Raw genomic sequence first — 17456 nt, 5'->3', positions numbered from 1 at the left:
GAGGAGAAGCTCTCAAGGAAAACTGGGCTTTGAAAAATCCCTTTCCAGAGAAGCGGTGAGCCATCAGAAAGCCGCGTTGCAGGCTGGCTGGCCCTTGGTCAGAGGAGAGAGTGCAAGCGATCCACCCACCCCGCACACCCCTGCCAGCTGGGAAGTTTCTAGGAGACAGAGCAGATGCCACCTACGTTGCCTGATGGGATCAGCACACTGTGTGCGGCCGGGGAGGCTTTGCCCACACAACTATTATGCGATGCCTGCTGTGCCCTGGGCATTGGGAGATACTTTGCTGGTGCTGTGATTGCACAGCTTTAGATAGCGGGCAGTCACGGGAGAGAGCAAATTTGCGAAGGGTGTTAGAGAGGCTCCTACACAACAAATGTCCCAAATCCTGAATTACAAGGGCTAAGAGCTGCCAGTGAGGGGTTGCTCCCAAAGACAAGGCTGCACAGCACTACAGAGGAACGGGTGTCTTAGACCAAGTAAAGAGGAGTTCTCCCATCCAACAGTCAGAGCAATGGCCCCAGACCAGACAGCAGACCCACATACTGCAGACCTTCAGGTCTGCTGCAGCTTCAGGCAGGATCTCTTTTCTGCTGCATTTTTTTTCCCCAAGGAAAAGTCCAAGAGGAATGGTTCTGTGGATGAATAGGAGCTGCAGAGGAGGCAGCGGGGGCTGGCAGCCAGTGCTATTACAATGTTAATTCCTTTGACTTGCCAGCATTACAGACCAAACATCCACTGTCATTCCTCTTTTATAGGAAGATCTTCAGCATGGACTTGCTGTTTTTAAAGTATTAAAAGCACCAGTTAGATTCTGAGAGCTTAAACCCCTCAGGGCTGTATTTTCATGTTCTGGGGTGAAGCCTTGCTAACCGTGCCCCTTAGGGAAGCAGGTCCCCTCTTCAGGTGAATGGCACATGCACAGTGTCGTAGGTTTCCATGAATGACTCAACTTCTAGGGAGAACCTAAACAGTAACGCAAATAGCACAGACTGCAATTAATACTACAACCAGACAGACAACAGGTTTTAACCAAAGTTTCCTGCCCTGTTATCAAATGAGCAGGTTTTGTCTCACCCTTCCAGCAAGGGTCACTGAAGGATTTCAGAAGCAGAAAGGCACATCCTTGCCATCATGGTCTACAACATAACCAAGGAGACTTGGGTTACCTGTCCAAGATCCAAAGTGACGTTGACCTGGTTGAACTCCAGCCCTCGGGAGAGAGGGGGGCTCTGCCACCAGCGCTCTGTCCCATCGATGGCATTTGTTATGGGGTGGGCTTTGTTGCTGTTTGCAGAGGAGCAGATGTCGCAGTACTGGCCCTGTTAGAAAGATCAAAAGTAAGATTTAACTGAAGCCAGAAAAATGTGACACAAAGCAGACGGGTATCACAGAACTCAGAAAACATAATGTGCGAGCCTGCTAATGCAAATCAAAAAAATCTGCACCCATTTAAAGCATGTATGTAAAAACGAACAAGAAAAAGCTCAAAACTCTCCCAACAACAAGCCAGTGTAGAATTTGGGCTGCTCTATGCAGCACTTCTGTATTTCAGATATGAATGGAGTGTTGCCAAAGGGACCCAGGCACAAAGAACTGGTTGCCAGACGCAGAGGGGCATGCAGAGGTAGAAGCTGTGCTGCAACAGAGAGCAGTAGCTCCGACTCCAGGGCTACCAGCTCTCGAGCTGAGGCTGCCACTCACCCCTACTGCCACTGGAGATCCTGACCCGGACCATCCAGTCATTCCTATGGACTCAGGCTGCCAGTTCTTCTGCCCAACTCCCTGCAAGCTGTTTCTTGTCAACCTATTCATTTCACAAGTACAGTCCTTTCAGCTACATTTTCAAGACTTATAGTCTAGCAGCCAAGTTCCTTTTGCTGGTGATGCTGCAACGCGAGGCCAGAAAGGGCCAGCCCCTGCTGTCAGCTGGCCCAGGATGGAGCTGCAATCACTTTTCTGCCTTGCTTTTGTGGCGCGGGTGGCTTTGTCAGCTCCATGGACGCGCTGCCAGAGAAAACAGCTCTGCAACTTCGCCTGATCCTGCTTTGGAGGTGCTGTTAAAGACCTGAGCTGTTCAGAGCAATTCTTTCTTTCTCCCTGTAATGCACAAATAAACCTGACCTAGTGTTAAGGGAAGGTACAAATAGCCCTGAAAATTGGCAAGTTAGTTATTTTGTGGAGCTACTGTTTTGTTAGCCACTGTTTTTGTTTCTGTTGAATTGCTGCTACAAACAAACAGCCTTGAAGGGAACTCCGTTACAGGCAGTTTTCCTTTTAAAGGTGCAGTTGTCCTCAGGCAAGCAAGCAAGCTGCCCTTGCCTGTCCCAGCTGCAGCCAGCTTTAATATTATACCAGGTACGTGAGCTCAAGACGGGCAATTTCCTTGCTGCCTGCTCCATCTGCATCCCTACAAGGGCTGAGACAAGACAGAGCCGCTGCAGAGCGTGGGATTTTCCAGATGCCCTAAACTCCAGAGGAATCTCAGTGCAAAAGGAACTGAGATTTCACAGCATTCTTCCTCACAGCTATGTGCTATGTTATTTGGAGGCAATTATGCAACACAAATTGTCCTGAACAAGAGCACCGTTTAACTCACTCCTCTAGAGATATGAAAACAGCAGACAGACAAGCACAAAGCCAAAGAAGAGGGTGGCTGAAGCCATCCAGGTAACCCCAATGCCGGTTCAGGGAGCTCCTGCTGTTCAGAGAGGTCAGGACAAGGCTCGTTTGAACATGCATTGAGCAAAGAAGGAGAGCAGACCAGATAAAACTGACCCAACTCTTCAGCTCAAACCTTTAATGGGAACCGGTGCAACAGGTTGTGTGGAAATTTCTGCTGCACAATCCACAACACCGAGGTGGGGGAGAAGCAAGGCAAGGTTACAAAATGGGGATAAATAACAAAAAAATAAAGTGTTTTCATACTTTACATTCTTGCCACAGGTGTGAAAGCCATTTTGAACTCAAAGTTCACCTTGATGGGCGACAGTCAATTCCAGTTCAGTTAAGAGGGGACTTGAAACGAGGATCAGCTGCACCACATTTGTGATGCTGCTGTTATCCCTCTCCACAGCTGTGCAGCCTGCATGGGTGACTGCCAGTGGGCTGGTAACACATCAACAGCTGAACGAAGTTTGCTGTTAAAAGTGCAGTTAGCCCCTCTGATTCACCAGTTGCTCATTTGTTTCTCTAGAGCCAGACCTAAACCTGATGAGAATCATTTCCAGCTTGTCATATCTTGGAGCTACTTGAGCTCCTGCACAGTACATCAGGTCTCTACAAGAAGGAGAGAAATTCTGACATCAGGAGGGGATTTTAATTAAAATTCAGTTGTGAGCCACGGGCTTAGTGGAGGCAGCAGGTTGCCAGAGCAGGAGAGGTGCGGACATCACCAAGGTACGCTAAAGAAAGAACTTCAGCAATGCAAGGAGCTGCAAGGCAGCTTAGAGAACATAAAACTGCCGCTATCAGAGCAAATTGCAAAGGCAGAGAGATAAGGATGGAAGCTTGAATGGAGGGCAGCTTCCAGAGACCTGCAAGGCCTGATCCTGTTCCTGCTCTCATCAGTGGGACCTTTGAAGTTTCCCCTGAGCATAAAGCCTGGCCTGGCACCCCGCTGGCATGGCTCGCCTGGGGAAAGCAGATGCCTTTGTCCCCATTTATCTGGCCCTGCCATGACCCAACCTCAGCTCTCCTCACCTAATTTATCGGAAAAATCACAGGGAGCATGACCCAGGCTTGGCCACTAGGGATGAGGTAAGAAGGGCAGGAAATGAGGGGCAAAAAGTGATATTTCAGACAAGGGAAGTCCATGTGCAAGCTGTTAGCGAGGGCTGTCCCGGCAGATCAAGTAACTGCCCACACAGAGTTAAGCAGGTGCCGTCTCCCCAGGTGGCTTTTCTGAGGGCAACACCGACTTGTTCTAAAAACTAAACGTCTTCAGCTGCAGTTAAACCACTGAAGCCCAATGCTGTCATATACGTAGACACAAAAGAGACACATACAGAGAGGTACAACACCCACAGTCAACCACATCGCAGAGAGCCCTGGGCTGAACCAGCACCGGGCACAGGAGAGGCCACAGAAAGCACCAGGTCACCAACGGCTGCACGGCACCTAAAAGGAATGCCACTTAATTCAGAGACATTGGGATGTGAAACAGCTTCAGACCTCATCTGCTACCAACACCTGGAAGAGTGAGAGGACAGGATTTCCAAGAAGCACCGATTCGAAATGAGTAAAATTTGCAGCACGTCTTTAAATTCTAAGGTCTATAATCACACGAGTTAATGCTAGTAACTTCCCCTAGCGTTACACAACTAATCTCCTGAAATAAAGTAATCACCTAAAACCCCACCTCACTTGGAGAGCAGTGTACAATCCCTGCCGGCTTTGGCGGGTCTCTGGAGCAGCCCCGAGGCAGCTGGGTGGGATGGGGAACATGAGCACACAGCTATGTCTTGGCAGAGCTCTCTCTGTCTTACAAATAGCTACAAGCATCTTCAGTAAAGCTTGATCAGAAAATATAAAATCTCTCTTTTGCCTTATCTTCTAGACACTATCATTAAGGTAGGACTGCCCCTGCTGATTAGCGAGTGGGACAAGGGAAGCAAACCTCCACTGCAAGCCCCTTTCAGCGCACCTCAGCATTGCTGTGCATCACATCCTTGCAGACTGAAAAGCCCCCCACAGCTAAAAATGCTGTCTTCTGCCAAAGAGCCCTGAATGAAGCAAAGGAAACTCCTTGAAAAGGTTTAGAGCCTTCCCACAAGCTGTGCCAAAACCACTCCAAGTGTCTTTATGGCACCATTATTTCAGAGAGCCTAACAATTATCAACACTTAAAGATGATCACATTTTGAAGTCAATGAACTCCCCTTCCTGGAATTCTTGTACAATGTCAGATAAAAACAAGCAGAAAAACAGAGAATCGACTGAACTCATTGACTAGGTGATTGTATTAATGTGTACGCTAGGTCTTTAGTCAAGCAAAGGTCCCTTCATCACCACAGCCTGTGGAAATATCTAGGAGGGTCCCAAGAGGCATTCTTCCAGAATTCCTGACCAAAATCCCCTTTGCACTACAGCCATACCATGCACGAGCAGCACTGAGCAGGTGAAGGGAAGAAACTCTGTCTGGTGGGACACACAGGCAGCAAGGACGTGCATGTGGAGTTCATTATTGTCATTTCAGCCTGCTCAAATTGAACACTTCCCTCCCACCTCCCTCATTGCATTAGTCCCCGGGTGGTGCCAAAACCCCTAAAGGGGATGAATTGGGAACTCTGACCTCTGCTCTGGTGCCTCCCGTTTCCTCCCCTCCCTTTTAGGTACTGCCTGTGGTTACAGAAAGGAGCTGCTACAAAAGGAATTTTCTAAAGCTTTTAGACTGACTGAAGACCACTGGCCTGGGAAGAGGTGCTCAGATCAAAATGACTCCGTGCCAGAGCTGCAGAGGGGACGGAAAGGGGTCGCTGCAGAAACCAGCAGCTGGGGAGCCCCCTGTTTCAGCAGAAAAAGTCTGTACTGGAAGAATGAGTTACAACTGTCCCCCAAAGCGGCTGATTTTAGTCACCAGCATCCTCACTGCAGCGTGTCATGCTGAACCAGCAGTATGGCCAGATCTCAGGCCAACAGATGTAGAGCAACAAAGGCATACCTGCATTTGCCCTCTTTTCCAAGCATTCTTACCCTCCTGCTTTTGCCCGGCAGACGATTCGTGTTTGTTTGCAAGTGCACGTAGCAGCAGTTATGTCTTCAGCTTTCCTTACTACCTTTGCTTCACTGTAGGCACAACTTACATCGAGGTCCCTATAAGCCTCCTCCTGCTGGTACTTACAGCGAAGCTTCTTCAAGTTACATTTACAGTGTAGCAAAGTGAAACGGATCACTTTCAAAGGCTGCAAAACTCAGAGGAGGACACATCATCTTTTTGCCATGCAGCAATATCTCCAACAACTTCTGCTACAAGCAGGGCAAAATTCCATGTCATAACCACACAAGAGCCAGCAAATTCCTAGTAGAGCACTAACTTGGGAGAATGTGGCCAGAATGAGAAAAATGCTTCAGAAATCATCTTATAACAAAACCATCCCTACCAAAAGGCCAAGAAAGGCTCGATCTGAGAAACAGAGAGCTTTCCCTTGCTTTTCCTTACTGTTAGCACAACACCGACAGCTCTACTGCTCCATCGCAACAGGTGAACCGGCACCACGAACCTCATAAGCAAAGAGACAGAAAACGCTGGCGAGGCTTCACACTGCAAAGCATTTCAAATCAGAGCTGCTCTTCCCAGCTTGGGCTGCCCTGAGGGAGGCAGCGGGTCTGGAGTTCCTGCAACTAAAACTAGTGTTTTACAAGCCTGTTTACAACCATTCTTTCCTCTATTCAAGAGAGCCATAGCTGTTTAACTGCGCAGAAGTTTTTACCATCTACATTCCTGGCAGCAAGCTCTCTCTGGTCCGCTTAAAATGGGGCCCCTGAGATAAGTCACCTGACATTCGCTTGTAAAATTCACCCTCTTAACTTTCTCCTCTGCTCATCCTGATGCTCCGCTGAACACACGGGGAATGGGGGAGTTAAGACCCATAAAGGTAAATATTATTGCATTTATCGTAATGATTCCCTGACTGGCAGAGGAATTTAGGAGCTGGTTCATCCGGGATTTTATCTGCTTAAAGAACTGACAACTTTAAAAATAATGCCATGGGAACTCAGCAAGCTGCGTTTCACGTGTGCAACTTCTGGCAAGGCTGGGAGAGAAAGCTCATGCGTCTCATTGCCCTGATGCTCCAGGAGGCTTCAGATGGGCTCTCAGCTCTGGTGTCCATGCCCAGGCAGGGAAGGACGCCCTGGGGACCACCTCTGCCTGCTCTGTGCCCTCTCCAGAGCCCCCCAACATTATAAGCCACCAGCCAGCTGGCAGACACAACTGGGTCTGGCTGGGCAAGTAGGGATGTGTAGCAAAACATCAGTGGTAGTGGTGGCCGTGGGGCTCCACATGCCTCCTGCTCACCCATCTCCCCCTCTCTTTGCCACAGCCCCTGCCCTTCCCAGCCTTCCCAGTCCCTGGGCCAGACCGTGCTCTGAAAAACAGGGATGGGATGAGGAAGTGACGGCTGGGGGATCACAAATAGGGGATGGGACCTTTTTGCACTCTCCTGGCTGGGGAGGCAGCTTTGCATCCCAGTGAGGCTCTGCTTGAGTGTTGGTGAGTGGATGGATGGGTGGATAGGTAGGTAGGTCGGTGAATGGGTAGGCAGATCAATGAGTGGATGGATGGATGGATGGATGAGTGGGTAGGTGGGCAGATGGATGAATGGATAGATAGGTAAGTAGGTAGGTGAATGGGTAGGTAGATCGATGAGTGGGTAGGTGTGCGGATGGATGGATAGATGGACGGGTAGGTGGGTGAGTGGGTAGATAGGTGGATGGATGGGTGACTGGGTAGATAGGTGGATGGAAGAATGGACGGAGGGGTAGGCGGGTGGGTGGATGGGTAGATAGATAGAGGGAGGGATGGGTGGATGGGTAGATAGATAGAGGGAGGGATGGATGGGTGGGTGCCCCCCGCCCCGGCCGTACCTGGATGGTCTGGTTGGGGTCCCCCCCGGCCACCGGCCCCCCGACCAGCTTGCAGTAGAGATCCTCCACGGCTCGGCGGCTGCCGGCCCCCGCCGGCTCCTCGCCGCAGGTGGCGGTGGCGGAGATGCGGGTGCCCTCGGCCAGGTTGAAGTAGGGCGGGTGCAGGCTGTGCCCGTTCACATCGCTGGGGAAGGAGGCGGGCGGCCGGGCGGCGGCGGGCAGCAACAACAACGGCATCACCATCACCCAGAGCAGCCTCGCCATCCTCCTCGGGGAGGGCGACTCGCAGCCGCCGCTCCCGTCCGGGCGCTGCTCTGCGCTCCGCTCCGCCGCGATCGCTACTTGAGCCGCAGGGGAGGGGCCGCCCGCCCCGCCGCGGTTAACCCCTTCGCTCTCCCCCGCGTCCCCCCCTCCTCCCCCGTCCCCCGCGAGGAGAAGCCGAAGGGGTTGAAGCGATTCCCCCCCCCTCCGCCTCCCAAATCCAAAGGGGGGACGGGATGCTCGGGGAGACAATGCGCCCTTTGTATCCGCGGGGCTGCCTCGCCGCTAGTCCGGGACGTTCAACTCCATTAACCGATAGATCGGGTTATCTAAAGGAAAAGCTCGATTACTAATTAACAAAACCGAAAAACGCTCCATCAAATCCAGTTTGGTCTCCTCCGGATTGCTCTCCTCAGCTGTTGGTTCTCATTAACTTCGGGCAGTGAAAATTTGCTGCCGCTTTCCCCAGAAAGGCTGGATTTTGGGAAAAGGCTCTACCTTCTCACCTAAAGGGGGAAAGAGCTGCTCAGCCATACCCCAACCTTCTCCCCAACCCTCCTCTCCCCATGGCAAGGCTTGCAAGGACAGAAACACCACCAGGTCTCTCAATGCTACTGGGGGAAGACACCCTACAGATAAGAAACTGAACGTATTACAAGAAGTTACACGTAACAATACAGAAACGAACTCATCAAAACACTACTTTGGTTTTCTAGCACACACAAATGCTCTTAAATTCAAGAATATAATGATACACACCAAATATTGTGCTTGAGCTGGCCAATAATGTTTCTTTAAGCTAAGAGGATACAGAGTAGACCAGGTCTGGACTCCACACAGTTGGGTTGCTGCGGTATTTGAACCCCACAGGAGGCAAAACAAGCTCTTAAGCGTGTCCAGGTCTTCACAGGCTGCTGCTGCTGGGCATTTGCCCATTGCCTCACATCATTCTCTTTGTTTCTCTTTCGTGGACAGCCTAGCGGGAACCAGCCCTCTTGGAAGAGTTACTGCCTTACATTTGAAAAGCTCTTTGGAAAAGGAAAAAGCCCAACCAGCCGTTGTGCTGTGTGTGGTTGGAATACGCAGCTCCACGACTGCATTCACACATGGCACGTACATGGCAGGCTGCGCGATTGCACTCACTTCAGCACTTTCAAGGGCCTTTGAAAGATCGCTTTGGCTGCGTCTAAAGCACTGTATGTGGCCTGTCATAGAGCAATATATTGTAGGATTACCGTGTGGAAAGAGTGGAGCTCTGGTCACCGCAGTTGGACACTCACAGCCATGTGGCCAGGCGCAGTTTAGGAAAGCTGGTCAGTCCCAACAGCAGGAGGTGAAGAATTGCAGCCCCACATGCCATCACGAGCCGGGGAGCCATCCAGTGCCAGCTGTTTCTCTCCTGGCACTGCACAGTGCGATCCCATTAGCGTGACATCAGGACTTGTGAACGTGCTGCACATGGCGAGGAAGCACTGGAGCACAGCCGCCAAGCCCATTCAGTCAGAAAGACTTCCTAAAGGGCTTTCAGACATCTTTTAACCCCTTCCTGCTTGTCTCTTCGGAGATTTTCCCCCCCTGGTTTCCAAACTTAATGCAAGATTTTATTGCTTACAAGATGAATATAACCTTTAAAAGATAAATGGAGCATTTTGAAACAAATTCTTATAAAGAGAACAGGCAGTCTTTGCCCTTTAAACTCTGCTTGAAAATGGGTAGCTTGCTCTGCAGAGAGCGGAACAGCCACCTTGGAATACACTTGTGCTCTGCAGTAATGGTTAACTAACACATTTACGTATGGGAGAGCAGTACGCCACAGGACAGGAATTAAAGCTTCCTTAAACTTTATCAAATGCTGTATTTAATTAGCTGCTTATACCCCATGGCACCTGTGAATATGTGAAAAGAGTTAACAAGGAAAGCGGGACACAGATTAGGAAAATAACTTTCTCCCACCCCCACAAGAGAGTTCCAAGGCAAAACACTTGGGCTGGGCTAATATCCGTAATCCCTCTAGTGGTAATGCCATGCTACGTAATTAACCACCCCTCCAAAATGCAATTAAGGAAAGTGAACAATCCATCCAGAGCAAAATCACCCATAGCACGTGGGGTTTGTGGCACGGACTCTGCAAAGCCATGCAGAAAAAATGACCCTTCTGCAGTCTGAACTGGCTTCTCGTCAACCACAGAGCTACTTGGCCAAGGCACTTTGAAGACTCAAAACATACTTAGGCTGCCTCTACAGAGGGGATCTTATGTAGTCTGAGAGGCAATGGATATAGTTTAAAGAAAGAGGATTCTGAGGGTTGGGGTTTTTTTTCCCAGCACAGAAGGAAAGGGCCAGAGAGTTTAGAACACAGCTAAACATCTGATTTTGAGGTTAACCAAAAAGTTGAGGTTAACAGCTTGACCTCCTGTCCTAATGCCATCTCTGGTCAGCCACGCTCAGGAAAATCAAGACATACAGGACTTAAATCCCATCAGGTTCAACATCTCATCTGAGAGTCACCAGCAGCAAACATAGGCAACTCTGCTCCCCAAAAATACCTCCCTTGATCTATAACAGCTAGAATTTAGCTTGAATATTGAAGCCTTTCTTCCATTTAAAAAGCTTTTCTAAGTGTTAACTTCAAGAGCGCTGGACATTTAGCATTCATGTTAGTATCTGCTCTGATCTGTATTTGAATTTTGCTAGATCCTTGAGCCCAGCAATGGTGTTTCTTGGCTTGGCTTCACAAAGCTACTGGTCATAGTGACGCATTCTCAAATTGGAGGTGTTGAAGCAGAAGAAACTTCTCCGTTTAAAACAGTGAATGCAGAAAGAAGAGGGAGAAAGTTCCAGCCTGTGGCAATCCTACTCCGATGTTCTCTGAGCCTACGTGTAGCAACATGACTTTAGCCATGCGACTGTTAAAGGCATCAGAGTTCCTCCAAAGTTTACTTTTGCCTCCCTAAAACCTGCAGGACCACGAGGAGCTTGCCAGAAGCTGCCATCAGAAAGCTCACACTCTTTGTTCAAGCGAGCCGTAGAATGACAGCAGGGGTTTGGGGGCGTGGAGGGACAGGAAGAGCTTAAAATATATCAGAGAATAGATTCAATGTTTGGGCTCTCAACAGCTTACCTTGGCGAGGGAACCCAGTTCCTAAATCTGAGCAAAGGTTTAGCATATTATAAGGAAGAGTTTTCCTATCTACACAGACCCTTTTGATCTGCTGCAGAAGTGCAGGGAAGCGTCCCACAGACAGACATGAGGCCTGTCGAGTGATTCAGTTGCAATGTCGACACGTTCTGCTTGCTGTGAATAAATTCTCTGGTTTTTTGTTGTTTGTTATGTAGAGCAATGAATGAAGATGCTCCTCACTGTGGGAAAGACATCATATGGCCAATGGAAAAAGAACCATTGCCCTCACGTGAAGTATTCTCTAGCAAGGTACCACCAGTCAGAGCTGTCAGTAAAAGCAGTGCCTGAGCCAAGAGAAATAAGTGAGCATATGGTTCTTGTACCCTGCATTGCACAGGGTCAGGAACATGTTATCTTACAGAAGATTTAATTACTTTTCTACTACCCTGCTGCAAGCAGCGCGAAGGAACGCGTTTCCTGAGCTTTGCTCTGCGGTGACCTAAGAACATTATACCAAGATCCCTATTTTCATAAGCATGTCATGTCTTGACACAAGTGTGTTAGGAACAGCTACTAGAAGCTAAGAACTAATTCCACATGAGCTGGAGTTGAATCAACATGAGCCAGAAGAGCAATCAATACCCTTCAAGTACATCTCCAGCTTTATAATTTTCCAGGCTTCATAGGCTGTACCTGAGAAGACTGTAAAACAAAGTAAAAAAGACATAAGCAGGTTTCAAGCGAGGCTTGCACTGAGTTTGCTGAGTTCCCCTCCTGTTCACACGGACCCCCGCCCGCCCGCACACACAGACAGTTGGGCAAACAGCCCACAAACTGAGACCCAAAGTACATTTCCCCCGTTTGTTCTTCAAACTGACAGCTCAATTACAGCTTTTTAAGCCCTCCTGCATAAGGGGAGCTAGGGCACAGCTTGAATCTCCACTGAGTTTTGTTGGAGGCATGAGGAATTTGACCAGGATCTGCCTCACTTTCTCAGACTGGTTCTTAGGAACAAATAAAGCCAAAGGCCAGAAGGCATGATGGGACTCATCCCACTGCCTCATCTGCCATCTATAACAAGCCATAAACTTCTTCCCTGCAGTGTTACATCCAGCACAGCGCTGCTTTTGTTAAAATCATCCTGATGCTGGTTTTGCAGTGTTAACAAGAAATAGTTAGAACTGGGCAAACCAGACCAGACTAATAAGATGATGCAACAGGAAGCAACTCCAGGAAAGACAGCATTCTTTATATCTTTTAAAATTGAATTATCTTACATGGAAATGCAAATCCCTATAACTGGCAAACACCAAACGAGCATTAGCAAGAGCTGAATTAGGAAACATCTGGAATTAATGGTTATTTTTCCTCCTTTGTAAAATTAATTCGTGTCTTATCTTTGTTTCCCTTATAGTGTTCCCCCTTTAACATTTAGTCAGATTTGAAGAAGACTGTTTTGATACACAGCTGATCAACTTGCCATGCCCAGGCAGCACCTTTTAGTTAAAAACAAAAGGCAGCAGGCATCTGTGTTTTGTCTGCTGTGGACATTTTCACGAAGAGATCAAGAAGCTTCATAACTTAGCAGGACATGTTACTCTACACCAGAGAATTCAATACACTTTAAGGTCAGCCTGTACCTTCCCTGTAATCAAATGGTTCCAAAACCCTCCTAAAGCCAGAACAGGTGTTTCATTCATACTGTCTGTCTACCTGGCAAAGACCCAAATACTTTCTTTTAAAGACTAAACTCCGTATTATTCTGGGGCACACTGAACATGTACATATGTGCTGTCTCCTAGGTATGCCTCAGGCTTGGTCAACATTAGCTACATGTTTTTCTTTGCACAAATCAAACAGGAACACAGCTGCTTTTATGTTAATACCTAAATCATGCTTTAAATTTATGCCATACAGCTCTCCCTTTAGCCAGAAGGGCCCTGCAGATTTAACGAGCTGACATGTCAACAGAGATCAGTTCACCCACCAGAAAAGTGCAGCTACTTCTAGGGTGAGACATGGTAGCTGTTAGCCCCGCAGGAGAACGAAGACTGCTGTGTCAAGTTGAAACCACAGAGGCAGCAGGGGGATGAGCGAATGCACTCGGGATGAAAACCAGTGTAATGATGGGAGCTAACGCAGCCGCTCGAGTGTGAAAGAGCAGTGGGGGCAAGCTAGAGACACAAGAACAGAACATCCTTTTACTTCTTGTCTGAAAGGTGGGACATATCCAGCACTGCAAATGGGAGACTGACTCAAGCCTGACTCAGAGAATAGGATTTTTTCCTACTATGTCATTATAACTTCTTTGAATACCGGGAAGCTCATTGTCCCACAGATTACTTCACCCGGGTTTGTTTCTGTACCCTGTGGCTATGTGTGCAAATATTCTGCAGTCATGGGGTCACGACAGACCCTTGATGGCTTCCACAAACAATAGATCCAATTTTTCAAAATCTAGGTGGAAATTACTGGTGGCAAGGAACTTCAGAGAGTTCAGAAAGAGCGGTTAGCATTTCTAAAGCACATACACGTGCTTCTTTGAAGGTGGAGATGGAATGATTCATGTCAATACGGATTACTTGGGTTAAATCATCCCTTCCATTTCCATTCAAGGGTTTGCTTTCCTCCTCACTCGCCATCCTTCAAAGCTGGTGATAATGCCTTAAACAACTCTGAAAGCAAAAGGTTCGTGGAGAGAGTTAGTAGCTAACGTCGCAAAAGGAAGATCTCATCCAGATCAGAAATGCAGGTGCCAGCTGAGCACTGCAATTTGCCTCTGCCTGCCCTACCTTGGTGACTGCTTTTTCATTAACTGCCCATCTGTTCAGCTGGAAAGCTGAGGGTTTGCTCGGCTTTCATTAGCGCTACTAAACCAGCACAAAACGGAGCTTGCATGCTGTGTTTGGTCAGTAACACGGCTGTCTGCAGGGAACACGGTGCTGATACAGATAAACCTGCCCCCCAGGCAAGCACAGAGCTCCTACTATGAAAACAACTTCTACCTCTGAACTGGTCTTTTATCAGTGCCTTTTGTCACCTACACTGAAGGACTTAAAGGTCAGGCTCCTCCTTTCCTATAATCAGATTGATCTGAAACTACTCTTCCAGTTTTCCATGGGAAATCTTTCTACTTATAATCTAGATTCAAGTGGAGTCATGATATGGCAGGGACGCACACTCAAATACCCATTATGAAGGTAACCGATTCCTGGCAAGGTTAATTACATTATCTTGTTATATAAAGCCAGTTTCACCAGGACTGATGAGATCTAAATCATGCCTTAAACCTCCCCCACTATCAACTTGGAGTGCATGGCCTCAATGGAGAGACCATCTTCTCTGTCACACGGATAATAGTATTGACATTTTCCTATGAAGTCCTGCATCTTTAACAAGAAATAATACACACTTAATGAAAAGTGTGATTAGGAACAAACAATGGACCCTGGTGACATTACAAATGCCAAGCTGGCCCCAAAGGAAGGATTATCTCAACAAGTAATTCACACCAGCAGATGTCCTTTGGTCTTCATGTGTGTTTTGCCGGCTAAAGGTGATGCTTAGTCCACCACATCTTGGCTGTTGCTCTCCAGAGGAACCACCAACAGCTCTCCTGTCAGTCACAAGGAACACAGTCAGAGGAAGGCGCACAACGCAGTAACCCAACAAACATGGAAATTTGGAATTTCCCTATTACCCCCAATCTGCAGCTTAGCTTGATGCTTAGTTAGCACAAGGCTGAATGAAGCAGTGAAGACACATTCCAGCCATAAAGCTCCAGTTTTTGCTGCTTGCCAGCAACTTTTCTAATTGTGCTGCACATGTTTTCCCAGACGAAATGAGAACTGTGGGTCTTATAAACAGTGCCAGCTGGTAAAGAGGTTAGATACAAAGTTTGAAAAAAAAAAAAAGAATCTCTTAAAAATGAAGAGTTTCTTCTCTTAGGCCTTTCAAAGCAGTTTTTGAACGTGGGAAATAACCTCATTCCCCATGTCCAGGAAGCTGAATGGCCAATACTAGCAGCACTGGTATAATGAGTTTCTGCCACAGACAGCTGTGCTGGGGTCACCAAGCAGCCACAGGGCTGCAAGAAAGGAAGAACACACAGCCACCCTGCCTTGTGCATTACCCCCCTTTGTCAGGGTTATAAACTAAGACTGTTCCTGGAACTTGCTGCATACAAGGTGTGGAGATAAAAACCAGTCTCAACGCACAGGTTTTCTGTTTTCTTCTTGCTTCAGAAAGTGCAAGAGCAACGGAAGGTGAGGGAGAGGATAACTCTTCTGAAGTAACAAAGATAAGTGTGGACGAACAGAAGGAGCTGGTGTCCTGGGTGTGCGGCATTGGCATTAAATACCTTTGTGTTTGCAGTATTTGATTTAGCCCTCCAGTATTAGTATTTGATTTAGGAGACACAAATATAATACTGCTAGCTCTGCCCAGTAGTCCCCCTTCTTTACCAGGGCAGAAGCTGCAACACGAAGAAGAAACTCAACGGACATTTGCGTGCAATACCTCAGCCCCCATGACCAGGGAAGGTCAAACAGTCTCTGCCTGCCGTACCTCACATGCCGGCACTGCGGATGTGATACCAGCAAACACACTGATCACAGCCACTGCAGTCTGGTGTGAAGCTGTCCCATCTGTTCATGCAGCCCCCTTTCTTTGAGGGCACCAGCTTGTGCTGCAGCCATTCAGGATAGAGCCTAGCACAACTCTGCTGCGGAGTATCTAACTAACATCTCAATGCAGATGACGGGAAGTTCATACCTGCATTTTCCACTTTTTTTTCAGAGCTGGAGAGAGGGTGATTAGTTACTACCCAAAACTTACCCCAAGGCAATGCTGGGTAACAGACAGAGTTTAAGTCTGGCTGTGCATTGTAGGCTCTGCCTATGTTCAATGCTTTCCTCTTTTTTTTGGGGGGGATACACTCAATCCAAGCACAATATTGACAATAAACTCTTCTTTCTGAGATTCCCAGTCCTAATCCGTGGGACTTGCAGAGGGTGAAAGCATTGTAATGAAATATTAGCAAGAGTTGCCTTGGTAACTGCCCAGATGAAGCCCTCTTATATTCACTGAAGTTCTCCCAGCGTGACTAATACCTCCTGAGCTATAGTTACACCACTCTGAATGTCCTGAATGCATGACCAAGTCAGCAGAGCAAACACACTCAAGCTCCGTTTATACAGTTATGGCTTAATCTGATTATTTTGTAGCTTGACCAAGTGCAAGAGAATTTTGCAGAGCTTCACTCTGCAATCATTAGCTCCTCACTTTCATCTTGCCCCTCTCACTACTTCAAGCTAGGATTTCCCATTCTGCGTTTCCTAAGGCAGAAAAAACAGCAGTCTAACAGCTGAGTGCAAATTGCAGTCATCTGTTAAAATGCATTTGGTAACATTTTCTTTATCCTGTTAACCTTATCAGTGAGCACAACACATGGGGAATGTGGAGGGCCTTCACACAATGCAAAGCAAGAAGTGCTCCCTGTACAAGCCCCACCAGCCCCTCTGCTGCAAAATCCAGACCACAGTTTTCAGCAACTTAAAACCATTGTTGTGAGAGAAAACCAGCAGAACCATTGGACACAGGGAAAGACACTGACAGAGCTCCTCACCTGGCCTGAACACACCTTCTCCCCCATCTCGTCGCAGGCTCCCTGGCACTGCACGCACACCGTTCTCCTTCTGCTGGGTGGAATCTGAATTGTTAAAGCACATGCCCTTGACCGTGTATGGCGTAGGGCTTGCACAGAAGAGGAATTCTTCTTCTGCTTGAGTGGAGGCCTGCAAAGAAAGTCCTAGACTGCAGTCCTGGTGCCTCCAGGAAAGCTGGCACCATCCCACCCACAGGACTGCGACAGCAGGGGAAACTTCAGTGGTTCCTTTGTAAGCTGTGGCTGACAGCAGCAGGCTACCATCATTATTCCAAGCTTGGGCTCAATCCTTGTGCTGGCTCCCTCCAACCCAGCTGTCTACGCATCACTTAATTTTTCCTTTTGCAAAGCTCCTTTCACTGCCAGGACTGAGGATTTATAGGTCCCAGAGAGAACAACTCGGTGCCCTGATCCTCCCTACTTCTTATTCTTACTCTTATTTCTAGGATTACAATTCATTTCCCTGAGTGGGATTGGGGCAGAGTGTCTGCAAGAAAGGAAGACTTGCACAATCGAGAGTTCTCATCTATTTAAAACTTTTTGGAAATGCACAAAATAATTTCCTTTGACAAAACAATCTCAGAATTCAGACCCTGTTATTTCTGTCCAACGCACTAAGATTCCTGCTTTAGATAAGAGAGAGGGCAATTGCAATATCAGAGATGGTGAAGGTAAAGGTGACAATGTGCATTCAGTTAAATGAGCAGGGATGCTAGCGGCTGTCCAAGCATTTGAGCTGAAAGACTGAGCACAGCTCAGCAAGCACTGCGTAGCTCCTACAAGGTAACCACTGAGCTACATCTTATTATGGCTACAAGATCAC

The 17456-nt window shown here is 47.9% G+C and overlaps 1 protein-coding gene across 1 annotated transcript in view; it reads right to left on the bottom strand.

The window, feature by feature from the left end:
- Positions 1–7937, bottom strand: part of LAMA5 (laminin subunit alpha 5) — an 88759-nt gene extending 80822 nt beyond the window's left edge. The window contains exons 1-2 of the mRNA XM_054081353.1: positions 7587–7937; positions 1170–1322 (exon numbers count right to left, since the gene is read on the bottom strand). Coding sequence (XP_053937328.1) covers positions 1170–1322; positions 7587–7850 — 417 coding nt within the window. The 5' untranslated portion in view covers positions 7851–7937. The remainder of the gene's footprint in view (positions 1–1169; positions 1323–7586) is intronic.
- Positions 7938–17456: the final 9519 nt, after the last annotated feature.

The sequence above is a fragment of the Cuculus canorus genome, chromosome 16, assembly GCF_017976375.1.
Source record: "Cuculus canorus isolate bCucCan1 chromosome 16, bCucCan1.pri, whole genome shotgun sequence".
In the NCBI taxonomy this organism is placed as follows: Eukaryota; Metazoa; Chordata; class Aves; order Cuculiformes; family Cuculidae; genus Cuculus; species Cuculus canorus.
The sequence above is the reverse complement of the archived record's forward strand: the minus strand, read 5'-3'. Positions and strand labels throughout refer to the sequence as shown.